The 14,499-nt window shown below is 50.3% G+C and overlaps 1 protein-coding gene across 2 annotated transcripts in view; it reads right to left on the reverse strand.

Annotated features, from left to right (window-relative positions):
• The window catches only part of DAP (death associated protein), a 67,484-nt gene extending 53,567 nt beyond the window's left edge, over positions 1-13,917 (reverse strand). Inside the window, exon 1 of one of the 2 annotated variants that reach the window (XM_088827631.1) lies at positions 13,710-13,917. In XM_088827631.1, coding sequence (XP_088683757.1) covers positions 13,710-13,764 — 55 coding nt within the window. In that variant the 5' untranslated portion in view covers positions 13,765-13,917. The remainder of the gene's footprint in view (positions 1-13,709) is intronic. The other variant, XM_055422259.2, reaches the window with a different exon arrangement.
• Between the last annotated feature and the right edge of the window lie 582 nt (positions 13,918-14,499).

Here is a 14,499-nt window from a genome sequence, read left to right on the forward strand (position 1 = left end):
CATGTTGTAGCATGTGTCAGTACTTCATTCCTCTTTTCTTTTAAAGATTATCTTTTTTTTTGGATGTGGATCATTTTGAAAGTTTTTATTGAATTTGTTACAACACTGTCTTTGTTCTGTCTTGGCCTTTTGACCTCGAGAAATGTGGGATCCCAGTTCCCCGACCAGGGATGGAACCCGCACATCCTGCATTTGGAAGGAAAAGTCCCAACCGTTGGACCACCAGGGAAGTCCCTTCATTCCTTTTCATGGCCGAATAATACTCCACTGCATGGATAGAACACATTTTAAGATCCATTCATCTGTAGATGGTCATCTGTGCTTTTTCCATTTTGGATACTGGGAATAACGCCGTTATGAATGACTGTGTATGTATAAGTTTTGTGTGGCCACACACAATTATACCCTTATTTCCTTGGTACATATGTAGGAGTGAAATAGTTGAGTGACACAGTAATCCCATATTAACCCTTTTGAAAGATCTTCAAATGCTTTCCAAAGCCATTGCACTGTTTTACACTCCAACCATTGAAGGTTCCAATTTCTCCACATGCTTACCAACACTTGCTATTGTGTTTCTTTTTAAATATAGTTGTTCTAACAGGTGTGGTGTCTTATTATAGTTTGATTTGTATCTCCTTAATAATTAATATGTTAATACTGTTTTGCAAGAGAAAAAGCAGCAACAAACATGGAGATTCTAGGATCTAGCAAGGGTGGAAAGAGCTAGGTTGAACAAATTAAGTGGGTTCCCTCAAGATAGATACTCTGCCTTTAGCATGCACTGTAAGCTTTATGTGGGCACACAGAGTGTGCGGCCTTTCCCAAGTGTATTTGACCACAGAATGTCCCTCCTTCCCAGTAACGCTGGTTATCATCCTTTAGGACTCCTGTGTTGCACGGGATGAAGTTTGGAAATGCGGGCCTTATACGCAACAGCCAGTGTCGCGTGGCAGTTGACAGCGTTGTGCCTTAGGGCCGGCGAGCCCCTCTGCGTCCCAGCTGCATGGCCTCAGAGCCGTCAGCTGCTCAAAGTCTCCATGCTTCGCCTCTAGGAAGGCGTGAAGAGCCACGTCCCAAGTTGGAGGGGTTGAGGTGAGAAGAGAAGCTGTGAGGCCCAAAGTGACGCTGCTTGGAGGCGGGGCTTTGGAAAGTGTTTCGGTCATCAGGCTTCCTTGGCGGTTCAGATGGTAAAGAATCCGCCTTCATTGCAGGAGACCATTCAATCCCTGAGTTGGGAAGATCCCCTGGAGAAGAGAACAGCTACCCACTCCAGCATTCTTGCCTGGAGAATTCCATGGACAGAGGAGCCTGGCAGGCTACAGTACATGGGGTCATAAAGAGTCAGACACGAGTGAGTGGCTTTCACTTTCTTACTTCCTTTTAACTTAGGTCATAAGGGTGGGGCCCTCATCAATAGGATTAGCGCCCTCCTAAAGAGACCGGCGTGCTGTGATTCATGGGGTCGCAGAGAGTCAGATACGACTGAGCAACTGAACTGAACTGAACTGAAAGAGACCGGTGAGAGCTCCCTCACCCTTTCTGCCAAGGAGGACAAAGAATACAGTTGTCTGTGAACCAGGAAACAGGACATTACCAGACATTGAATCTGCTGTTGGCTTGACCCTGGACTTCCAGCCTCCAGAATGGTGAGAATGTCCATTGTTTATAGCCACCAGTGGATGGTATTCAGTTGTAGCAGCCCAAACAGACTAAGACAGAGGTGCATGGCAGCTTCCCAGCACTTTATAATAGAAAGCAGACTTTGCTAACTGAGCTCCTTGCCCGGGGTTTGTATGTGGGGCTCACTGCACTATCCACCCCCCAACCTAACCGCCCCCCCAGCCCCAAGACAGCCACTCCATGTTCTGCCACAGCCCTGCTCCGATCACAAAGTACAGCCAGCTGGTCAGGCCACCTCCTCCAGTGTTTCAAATTAAGTTGTTCTTGCTGTTCAGGTGCTAAGTCGTGTCCAACTCTTTGTGACCCCATGGACTGCAGCACACCAGGCTTCCCTGTCCTTCACTATCTCCTGAAGTTTGCTCAAACTCATGTCCATTGAGTTGGTAAAGCCAAATTTAAGTTGGACCCTGCTGAATTATGAAAGCTCAGGACTGCTTTCTTTGTGATGCTGCAAATGGGAAGGAGAATGTGAGACACCTTGAGGCTTATACACTTCAGGTTTATTAGTTTTCAATTTCCCTGGGAGAATTCAGAAGGCTGCTAATGGCTGCAGCATGGCCAGTGGTACCCAGAGGCACTCGCTCAGAGGAAGGTAAAGCAGAGGCATGAGAAACAAAAGACTGTATTTAACGACACATTTGCTAGTCTGGGTTTGGGATGAGATTCTCCCTGCTGCCACCACCACGTCTTTTCAGTGTGGATATTCTATTAGTTAAGAAATAAATATAATTTGTCCAGTAATTCTCTCAAAAATCTGATTTTATCCTGACATTTTTTGAAGTAGGAATAATTATCCTGACTGATTTTGATTCCAATCATTGTATCTTTTCATTTCTAGAGCATTTCCCTCCTCGAATTCATCTGGTCTTTATTGGAGAGCATTTTACTTGTTTCCCATGTTTCTGATCCTTTTATACAGTTTATCATTTTAGGCATACTTGTCTTATGTTGTATATCTAATTTTAGTTTTAGTTTTTGGTTGTGCTGGGTCTTTGTTGCTGCTGCCCACAAGCTTTCTCTAGTTGGGGCTGTGCACCTCTAGCTGTGGTTCACAAGCTTCTAACGGAGGTGACTTCTCATGGGAGTACAGGCTCAGGAGTTGCTGTTCGCAGGCTCCAGAGCTCGGCTCAGAAATTGTGGGGCACAGGCTCAGTCGCTCCACAGAATGCAAATCTTCCTGGACCAGGGATCAAACCAGTGTCCCCTGCATTGGCAGGTGGGTTCCTATTCACTGTACCACCAGGGAAGTCCTATGCAATTATTTTATTATCAGGAGTCTTACCCCCACGGTTCATTTTTCTGAATCTGGCTCATTTGGGGGGAACGTCTTCATTGAGCCTCTGTCTGTGAGGATCCTCTGGGGGTGGTCTAGGCAGCACCCCTTGGAAAGAGGCTATGTATGCTTCTGTCAAACCAGGGGTAAGGGCAGCAGGAAATCCTTTTTACATCTGATTTCTCAGGACAGGAAAGATCAAACAGTGTAAATATGAACAGACTGCCCATGTAAAGGCAGACCTACAGTTACAAATTCTCAAGGAGACCCAGTTCTCCATCTGGAGGCCAGGCTGAAACACACCAGCTTCCTCACCGACCCACCGTGCTGCTGGACACTTTTTCCTGCACCCTTTCTCCACGGGTTTGGCCTCTGAACACCCAGCTTGTAGCTGGGGTCTTGAGTTAAATGAGGCTGTGTGTGCGTGTGTTGGTGGTGGGGGGGGTTGCCTAATTGAACATGAGTGAAAGTCGCTTCAGTCATATCCAACTCTTTTCGACCCCATGGACTGTAGCCTGCCAGGCTCCTCTGTCCATGGAACTCACCAGCCAGAATACTGGAATGAGTAGTCATTCCTTCTCCAGGGGATCTTCCCTACCCAGGGATCAAACCCAGGTCTCCTGCATTGCAGGTGGATTCTTTACCATTTGAGCCACCATGGAAGCCCAACATGACTTGTGTTCTTATCAGAAGAGGAGACACCAAGTCACTTCCTGCCTCTCGTGGGCCCAAGGCTCAGGCTAACTGTTCTTAATTTAGTTTCTTCTTCAGGTGTTGTTTCTAGAGATCACCCTCACTTTGGGCTAAGATTTAAAACAAAGAAGAAAAAGAAAACAAAAATACCATTTTCAGGTGGCTTCTCAAGATTTCCAGGGTTATGAAGCCTGCCAAACCTTAAGAAATGGAGACTGAAAATTCTACAATATGCTTACATTAATTTTCACCCACTCTCTTGAAATGTAAGATTATGAATGTTTCTGTTTGAACAATAAGGCTGGAAGAATAGCCCCATTAAACACTTTTTTTAAAAAAGCATTTTCCTGTCCCATTTATCCCACCCTACCCCATGTCCATGAGAAATGGATCAAAGGTGCTGTGATGAGTTGAACTATGACCTCCCCAAGTTCGTACGTTGAAGCCCTGATCTCTGGAACTTTAGACCTGACTGGGTGTGGAGACAGGCCTCTAAAGAGGTGATTAAGGGGACTTCCCTGGTGGGCCAGTGGTTACGAATCAGCCTTCCAAGGCAATGGATCTGGGTTTGATCCTGGTTCAGGAACGAAGATCCCACATGCTGCAGGAAAACTAAGCCCAGGCATCTCAACTAGAGAAAGCCCGCATGCTGCAACAAAGACCTCGTGAGAACTAGGGAAAAAAAAAGAGAACTAATTAAGTGAAAAAGAGGCTGTTAGGGTGGCCCTAGGGCTTCCCAGCTGGTGCAGTGGTAAAGAATCCACCTGCCAATACAGGAGACATAAGAGACCTGGGTTTGATCCCTGGGTTGGGAAGATCCCCTGGAGATGGGAATGGCGACCCACTCCAGTATTCTTGCCTGGAGAATCCCATGGACAGAGGCCAGGCAACAGCCCACGGGGTTGTAGAGAGTCAGACACGACTGAGAAACTTTATACTCACACACACACAGAGTCACACACAGCCACTCACTCACATACACTCACACCAACACAGGGTGGCCCTAATCTGATAGGACTGGTCTTCTTATCAGACGAGGAAGAGACCCCAGAGACGCACATGCACAGAGGAAAGGCCACATGAGGACACAGAGGGCAGGTGGCCATCTGCAAGCCAAGCAGACAGAGGAAAGGCCACATGAGGACACAGAGGGCAGGTGGCCATCTGCAAGCCAAGCAGAGAGGCCTCAGGAGAAACTACACCTGTTGGCACCTTGATCTTGGACTCCTGGCCTCCACAACTGTGAGAAAATAAATTTCCGTTGATGGAACCACCCACTCTGTGCTATTTTGTTATAGCAGCCTGCACAAACTAATACAGATGCCCATTTAAAAATAATCTCTGAATCATTTCAACTTGGCAGACAAAACACCTTGACACTGTAAGTCCCGGGAGTATTCTATCAATTGGCTAAAAGTAAAAAGGGTGTGCAACTCAGTACAAAAGGAGCAGATGATGAATGTCAAGGTGACGCTCAAAATAATCATGTCTTGGGAAGCTCGCAGGGAGCCTGTCCACTCCCCTTCTGAAGTAAGCACACACTCCCAGACCCACACCTCCATATCAGCACTTCATTTAATCCAGTTTATGAAAACAATTAACTTCATCAATCTCTCACAGTACGGGTGGTGATTAATGCTGCAATAAAGTGGCAATAATAATAACTCAAGGCTGAGACAGATTCATTTTAACTTGCACGACTGCCAAAAAATATGACAGCACATATTTATTGATTGTTTTATCACTGTCACTAGGACTCTTCATTGGTCAGAAATACAAAGGGAGAGTTACTTCTGCAGAAATCTTTGCAGAATTATTTGCAAATGCGAGTATTTTTTGGAGACAGTAGTAAAAAACGAAACAGACTTCTGCTGTGATGGTTGTCATTCAAATGCGAGCTTCAAATGTAAAGAATAACAAGCTTCCTCTTGGTAGGAGTCCTGAGCAGAAGTTAAGGTTTAGTTATGAATTCTGGGAGCCAGATCCCCAGGTTCAAGTGCCAGCTCTACATGACTATGTGTTTGTGTGTCTGTGTGTGTCCAGGCAAGCTGCCGGCACTCTGCCTCAGGGTTGCATCTGGAAGAAAGGGTGGCGATGATCTACCCTCAGGGGTTTTCTGAGGACTGAAGAGGGAGCCCACATGGAACACTCCATCAGGGCCTGGTTCCCACAGATGCTCAACTCCTGGCTACTCTCATTCAGTTCAGGCGCTCAGTCGTGTCTGACTCTTTGCAACCCCATGGAGTACAGCACACCAGGCTTCCCTGTCCATCACCAACTCCTGGAGCTTGCTTAAACTCATGTCAATCCAGTTGGTGATGCCATCCAACGATCTCATCCTCTGTCATCCCCTTCTCTTCCTGCCTTCAATCTCTTCCAGCATCAAGGTCTTTTCTAAGGAGTCAGTTCTCATCAGGTGGCCAAAGGATTGGAGTTTCAGCTTCAACATCAGTCCTTCCAATGAATATTCAGGACTGATTTCCTTTAGGATGGACTGGTTGGATCTCCTTGCAGTCCAAGGGACTCTCAAGAGTCTTTTCCAACAGAACAGTTCAAAAGCATCAATTCTTCGGCACTCAGCTTTCTTTATGGTCCAACTCACATCCATATATGACTACTGGAAAAACCATAGTTTTGACTGTTGACAAAGTAATGTCTCTGCTTTTTAATATGCTGTTTAGGTTTGTTATTAAATGGGTTTTAACACTTAGCATCCAGCACTCAGAGAGCCCTCTGTGTGTGATTTATCACCTCCTCCCCACAGTTTCCTCTGTGTAAAGTGGGGGTGGCAGGATCTGAACACCAGATTGTTTAGTGAGCCATGTGCCCTCCACGGTGAGGGACTCCCCGCCCCGGCAGCTGACCACCTCCAGGACTGTCCTCAGCCCCTCACCATCTAACGAAGCTTTTGGAGAGTCAAGTACCCTGGATAACCCTTCCCACTGATGGCCACGTGCCAGGCCCTGTTCTAACCACTGGCCAGTTACCACCCCACCCACTTCACCCTAACCCTATGGTGCAGACCACCACTCCGCCCCCAACCCCAGGAGGAGGGGAAGCCACAGTGAGCAAGCTTCTGCCCCTGGCAGCCAGTGCCCTTAATCTCACCCTACAGGCCTTTTCCTGCTTGAATGTTCCAGGAAACAGAGCATCAGTGCTCCTCAGAGAGATGCCTCCGGGCAGGTTCTAGGCCCGGGGAAGAAAGTGTGTTTGATATGGAAAGCTCTCTGTGAAGCAGCTTTTCCAGCCCACAGAGCAAAGAGGGCGGAGGAAACAGCCTCCAGCTCCGACTTTGTCAGGGGAGGAAGCAACTGATGACATTGCCGTCCTGGGGCCGGGCAGCCCCCGAGGTGCTGGGGTGCCTGGCTGTGAAAGGGACCCCAACAGATGGCTCCATACTCTCTACAGCAGTTTAGGAAGACCCACAGCTGCAGGCCAGGCGGGGGGATGAGAAGGGGGTCCCCAGCAGGCCTGAGACAGTAAGAGCGTCTGGAGCCAGGGAGGGGCCAGCCCTGGGGACCAGCAGGGCAGGACCCCCAAGCAGAGGCTTCCCTTTGCTCTTGCTGGGAAGTGCTATTGAAATGTTATTCAAAGGAAAGCAAACCCACCTAAAAGAAGCCAGGAAAGGCTCTGAGAATTGTTCTGGTGAGAACAAAATGCAGGCAAACCAGACTCCCAGAGGTGCTGGTCAAGGGTGAATGAAATCCTCCCAGGTAGAGCAGCGCTGTGGCCCGAAAGTGAAGTGGGCACGAGACCGGGCGGCTCTGGGATGGGACCATGGCAGAGGGAGGCGGTCATTCTCCGCAAGGAGGAGGGGCCCCACCGGGAGACGGGTCTCCTCGGCCAGCAAAGAAGCCACGCCCATCCGGGGAGGCCGGCGTCCTGAGCGAGGGGGGTGCCGCAAGGAGTGGGAGAAAGAGGGGCAGCAGCTCTGAGTTAAGGGGACCCCCGGAGCTCCCCAGCCCCACGGGCACGTTCAGTCAGTCACCACAACGGGTGACAGGGATGCCTGCCTGAAAAAATGAGTCCCTGATGAATTGCTGAACTTGCTCCCGATGGCTTCCTCTCTGGGAAAACAGAGGTTCAAAGAAGGGAAACTGCTATTCTCCACTTAGAGGAGAAAGGTGTTAGGGTGGGAAGGCCCTTAACAGACATGGAGGAACCTCGCTCGATCTCCAGAGGCGGAGTGAGGTTCAGAGACCTGGTGCATGGGCTGGGACTAGAGGCCAGTCGGTCTTCCACGCAGTGCAGGCTCCATCCCGCTGTGGCTGTGACCCAGAGGTCAGAGTGCCTGGTCACTGTTCAGTTGCTCAATCCTATCCGATTCCGTGACGCCATGGACTGCAGCACGCCAGGCTCCCCTGTCCTTCACCATCTCCTGGAGTTGGCTCACACTCATGTCGACTCAGTGGGTGATGCCATCCAACCGTCTCATCCTCTGTTGCCTACTTCAGCTCGTGGCCTCTATCAGGGTCTTTTCCAGGAAGTCAGCTCTTCCCATCAGGTGGCCAAAGTACTGGAGCTTCAGCTTCAGTCCTTCCGATGAATATTCAGGGTTGATCTCCTTTAGGATGGACTGGTTGGATCTTGCAGTCCAAGGGACTCTCAAGAGTCTCCTCCAGGGCCACAGTTCAAAAGCATCGATTCTCCGGTGCTCAGCTTCTGCGGTGACGGGGCCAAGACCTGCCAGACTGATCCAAAGCTGAGGAGTGGGAGAGGCAGGCGCGGGGGAAACTCTGAATTCAGGGAGGCTGGTTTCAGAAAGCCAGGGCAGAGCAAGATCCCTGCCTGGAGGTTCTCGGGGACAGGCGACCTGACAGTGTTCACGGACCACAGCCCTAGTCTCCCCTGCACTGAGAGTGCGGCCATTTACCTGGGTCGTGGCTGATTCCACCTCATGCGAAGAGTTGACTCATTGGAAAAGACCCTGATGCTGGGAGGGATTAGAGGCAGGAGGAGAAGGGGACGACAGAGGATGAGATGGCTGGATGGCATCACTGACTCGATGGACATGAGTTTGAGTGAACTCCGGGAGTTGGGGATGGACAGGGAGGCCTGGCGTGCTGTGATTCATGGGGTCGCAAAGAGTCAGAGACGACCGAGCGACTGAACGGAACTGAACTGAATACAGGACCTGATACAAAAGTGGATAGTCTATGAAGCTGGAAAGGAGAGGCCATTCACAAGACCAAGTAAGAGTGCGCAGGCATCTTCTGAAATGAACAGGACACTCACAGAAGTGAGGAGGAGGCATGAATCAGCCAAAGTCTCAGAGCACAGAGGGGAAATCTTAAAACACATCGTAGAAGTGCTTGGTCCACCCTAACTAGAAGCTCTTGAAAAAAAAAATGCTGTGACTAAAAGTGTCTCTCTTTTTTCTTGGCATCTCAGGAGCAAAGGAGGGCTTCCCAGCTGGCACTAGTGGTAAAAAAAAAAAAACCTGCCTGCCATTGCAGGAGACATAAGAGATGCAGGTTCTATCCCTGGGTCGGGAAGATCCCCTGAAGGAAGAAACGGCAACCCACTCCAGTATTCTTGCCTGGGAAACTCCATAGACAGAGGAGTCTGGTGGGTTACAATCCATGGGGTCGCAAAGAGTCGGACATCGGACATGACTTAGCAGTTGAGCACACACAGGCAGGAGCAAAGGCAGACACCTCTGTCCTGTATCTTCAAGCGCTGATCAGTGACTGGGTTGAGGAAACTGGGGGTTGTGATTAGCACACCTGTGATTTCATGGCTAACACAATAAAAACTGAATCAGTCTTGCCTTTCTAGCAACAGAGTGGCCTGGATAATATGACACCACCAAAGGGAGGTAATTCAGGGGGAAGTATCACCCACAACCTTTTAAATGCATCCTGAATGATCAGTGGAACAGAGAACTGAATTATTCTGAAGTTACTAAAGAAAAACAAAGTGGTATCTTTTCCACTATAATGAATAGAATTGTGTTTGTATTTCCATTTGACTCAGTTCTAGAAGGGACATAAAGTCTACTCTTGAAAGGAAACCACACATAAGATTAGTAACACTTTAAGCCATCACATATTAGATTTATGAGAACTTTCCTGACATACAGTTTGCATCCCCTGGGGAAATGGGAGGGGACCAGGGCTGGCAAAACGTGTGTTATGAAGAGACATTACTCCCACCACTGCCAGAAACTCACGGAAACCGGCAGGAGTGAGTCACCGTGTGGCTTGTCGCCGAGCCCCCTTCTGCTGGGGATCCGAGTTCTGCTATTAGACGAAACAGAACCTCGCTCACTCTGTTCATCTGTTATTTGCAAGAACTCCCAGAAAAGCAGCAGTCTCATCTCATTTCTCCACAAATATCTGGTTGCCGAGAGCAGTGGCGAGCTCTCAAATCATGAAGACTTGGCTACTTCTACAGAGGACCCAGCCACCAGCACATCACAGGATGCCAGGCAGGGCCCACCAGCACTCAGTGGGGGGACTCTGTATTTATTCACACAGTCCCCTTCCTTCGAGGCTCTTTAGGAGCCTCATTAACCTCACATCTCTGGAGGACCTGGTGAAGAATGGTTCTCCTTTGAGAAGAGCTGCTGAGGTTCCAGGAGGCAAAGGCCCGCCTCCCCCCGCAAGGGGAGGCCCCCTGAAGTCACTGACTTGGGGGTGTCGGCAACACTCCAGAGGGCTCGGCCAGGTTTAAAAACAGCGTTGTCCCCTTGATCCCAACTGCAAGGTGACTGTTCATTAGTGCCAAGTGCTTAGAACTGGCTGGGGAAGGGGAGCAGGCTGCCACCCCCAAAACCTGCCTCTTGGGCAAGTATGATTTTGAGTTGATTAAGAAACAGCAACAAGGAAAAGCTGGATACAGAGAAGTCACCCTTGCTGGGAACTTTTACACTCCTAAGGGAGATCTCCATGTGTAAGTGTCTTTTTCTCTGTACCAGGAAGAGAAAGATGATTAAGTCACAGAAGAATCCTACTCTGCATAACAACATTCCCCTGGCTTACCAGGCATTTCCTGGCTCCCTCCCACAAGGGGAACCTCCTCTCCAGGGCATGTTTTAGGGCATGTTTTATCGTTAGTATTTAAGGTGGGGCTTGGGAGTCACTCATTTTTCTTGAGCATCTCCTTTGTATACAGGAGAGATACATGTTATTGAACTGCTTTTATTAGTCTGTTCTTTATCATAAGGGGGATCTCAGCCAGGAACCTCGAAGAATAAAGGGAAAGAGATTTTTCTGCCATATACCCCACACCCTAAGCATGCACGCATACTAAGCTGTTTAGTCCTATCCGACTCTTTGCACCCCTCTGGACCATAGCTTACCAGGCTCCTCCATCCATGAGATTCTCCTGGCAAGAGTACAGGAGTGGGTTGCCATACCCTCCTCCAAGGGATCTTCCTGACCCCGGGATCGAACCTGCATCTCTTACTTCTCCTTCACTAGTAGGCGGGTTCGTTACCACTAGTGCCACCCGGGGAAGCACCCCACGCCTTCTAACACTCGGCAAATATGAGTTACGATTTCCATGATACCGCTGCTGCCTAAGCTGGCTGAGAGTCCCGCCTGCACCACCAGGACACGCTGGAGACAGCTCCGCAGTGCGGGAAGTTGTGGGCCTCGCGTGCCAGGGATGAAGTGAGAGGCAGTAAGAGGATCTGGAGAAACTCACAAGCTATTTATTAGGTATCAAAGAGCCAGACTCTACTCATCAACAGGACCCACACCCAGAAGCAAGGGGCACAGGCAGACAGGTAGAGATTGTGGGGTGCAGAGAAGCGTACCTGGTTCAGAGAGCAATAATGAGAAAACACAAAAGAACATGAAGAGAGTCACAGAGAAGAATTTTATTGTTTTCCATTGCAGACTTAGGCACAAGATTTTGTCATCCAACTTAAGCACTTAACGAAAGTGTTCCCAACATTTCAAGACTGTTATTTTGACTTAGGAACTGGGTGATTACCCTTTTTTGTAGTAGATGCTTTTTTTTTCTTTAACATCTACTCTGCAGAACTATCTGTTCTCTGGTCATGCTGGAGTAAACAAGACCATCCAGACCTTTCTGCCAGAAAAGGCTTCCACACAGAGGTCTCTGTGCGGTACTGAGAGGCAGGACACTGCAACCGATGGAAGGTCTCTTCTAACCTGCACCCCTGGGCCAGGATGCCAGGCCCTTCCTCCAGCTCTGGCCAAGTGTGACCACCCTTAAGAAAGGCAGGATGACAGTGACGGCTTTCTTAGTGGCTCCTGCCGGACTGGGGTCTCAAAGCCTTAAGAAGTCACTGCCCTGAAGTCACTGAGGCATTAACTGTTCCTGGGCTCCAATCCTACAGATGGTGACATTAAGAGCAGAAAGGCAGCCCTGCCCCATACTTCCTCAGGGACCATCTGGCACAAACCTCCCATTTCATGGATTAGCAAAACCGAGCCTTAGAGAAGTGACCAGCCTCAAACTCAGAACTTAAGTTCATTGCTATGCCAGCACAAATACATTGGCTCCCTTCTCCTTGGACATAAATAAGATACTTAATTCGTGATTGACACAGCCTAGCTGTTTACAATTCAGAGGAAACTCAGAGAGTACTTCATGAAATTTCTGCCAGGGAGTTAATAGCGACAGTTTACTCCTCCAATCTTAAAGGTCTCCATATGGGTGTCTCTGTATGCAATTTAATTACTGCCACTTTGCTCTGGTATCATCCCAACACGGACATTCTACTGCTACTCACTCCCTGGGGACAGGGGAGCCCCAGGCAGACTACAGCTGCGTGGCTGAGGGTCACCAGTGTAAACGAAGGTGTTCCCTCTTGCCAGGCTGCCCAGGTGATCAGGCAGCTGGGCATGAACCCGCAGTGGTAGGACTTATAGGCCAGAGTTATCACGAAAGGAAATGCTTTGAAGTTCCTTTTTTAACTTAAAACTAATTCAACACAGAGGCCCCCAAAGTCTATCTTCCATTACAGTGGAACTGTTTTCTAAAACCCCACGCCTCTCACACTCCGCCATGCATTGGTTAGCCATTTTTCTTTCCTGGTGCCTGTCTTGCGGTTGAGAGCTTGTTTCACTAATGAAAAGTATGACCTACTCTGGAATGCAACATATGTTAAGAAACTGCTCTATTCACCGCGTGGAAACAAAGAATTAGTGCCCTATGGTGGGGATGGCAGGCAGAAATTGGGGAAATGGTTCCTTCAACAAGAAGCTGGCATAAATGTTCCATAGAAAGCAGCCATGTTTGGCTCAGGCCTCTGTTACTAGCAGACTGAGTTGACACTCTTCACTAACGTGTGGAATGAAGACCCTAAAACCCCCACACGCTGAAGTGACTGGGAGTCAGTCTGATTCCCTCCCAGTGCCCTTCCATATGGACTGATGGTCATTTCAAAGGAGAGGTGAAAAAAGCAACCGACTTGTTTGGGGAGATTCGAAAGAGCAAACAGGAACTGTGCTCAAAAGGGGGAGGAGACGATATGAAAATAAAGGCTGCTCAGAGTCCCATTTCTAAGAAAAAAAGACTCCAGCATTTAACTTCCTTGTCTAGGAAGTTTAGGATGTATACAGAAGCAAAAAGCAAGAACAAAACAAAACAAAACAAAACCACTTTTGAGGACAAGCAGAATGCGAAAGAAACTGGAGGGAGGAAAAAAAGTCACAGTGAGTGGTTAACCAAAAAAAAAAAGATTTCCACTCCTTTGGTTCTTTTTTGCAATGCTGTCAGCCTACAATTAATCACCGCCAAGACGCTGAGAACTCTGAGATTTGTCATTGTTTCGGCTCCTCGTTTTCTTTTCTAAAGCATCTGTGCTTTCTAAGGAAGCGTTCACCGCCCAAACTTTTGGGGACACATTGTTCGGCTGGGCTTCTTTCAAGTCAATCTAATCTGCAACTCCCACGGACCTGCGATGTCTTCGCGTAAAGCAAACAGGGGTCGCCGCGCGGGGCTGAGTCTACCTCAGCCCGCACGAGCGGACCCGTCCCGGGCGGGCCGCTGCCTCCCGCCCCGCGCCCCGCGCCCCCTGCCCGCGGGTTCGAGCCCGCCCTCCGGACCCGCGAGAGGCGAGAAAGTGGGAACGCGTCCGTACCGGCGGGCGGGTGTCCAGCTTTCGTCTCCAGCTTCCCCTCGGGAGGCGAAGACATGGTGCGAAGCCGGTTTCAGACGGACCTAGGCGGCGGCGGGCTCGGGCGGCCGGGAGGTAAGCGCGCGAGGGTCGGCGCCGCGAACGAGAGGCGCGCGCGTAGCGCTCCGGGACCGCGCACAGGCTGACTGACCGCGGCCGCCGGGAGGGGGCGCGGCCGGCGCGCGCCGACGTGGCACGGTCCCGCCCACCCGCGGCTGCGCAGTGGCGTCACCGCGCCCGCGCAGCCCAGCCCCGCCCCGCCGGCCCCCCCGTGCGCGCGCGCGCGCCCCGTAGACTGAGCATGCGCAGGCCGCGGCGCCACGTAGGACGCCGAGGCTGGAGGCTGGAGGCTGAGGAGGGAGAAGGGGGCGCGGGGAGGGCGGGGCGTCGGTAGACGCCGGCGGTGCTGGCGAGGCAGGAGCTGGAGACTGGGAGAGCGTAGTCCAGCGGGAGGGTGGCTCCGACGTGGGCGGTGCTCCGCCAACCCGCCAGAAGGACTGTGACCGTTGGGGGAAGCTGAACCTCCAGAGCTGGGCGCCCCGGCCGGTGATGCGTGTCGTCGTCGGGGAACCGGCCCGTCTGCCACGTGTCCTCCGCCCAGCTCACGCCTGGAGCCGCAGTTAGGAAATGAGACACCAGCGGGGACCGACCAGGGGCACGAGAATAGCCCGGATTTATTGAAGTTCAGTTCAATCGCTCCGCTGTGTCCAACTCTTGGCGACCCCACGGACTGCAGCACGCCTAGGCCTCCCTG

Source organism: Moschus berezovskii, chromosome 18 (assembly GCF_049115385.1).
Source record: "Moschus berezovskii isolate FMDL1 chromosome 18, NW_MosBer_1.0, whole genome shotgun sequence".
Lineage (NCBI taxonomy): Eukaryota > Metazoa > Chordata > Mammalia > Artiodactyla > Moschidae > Moschus > Moschus berezovskii.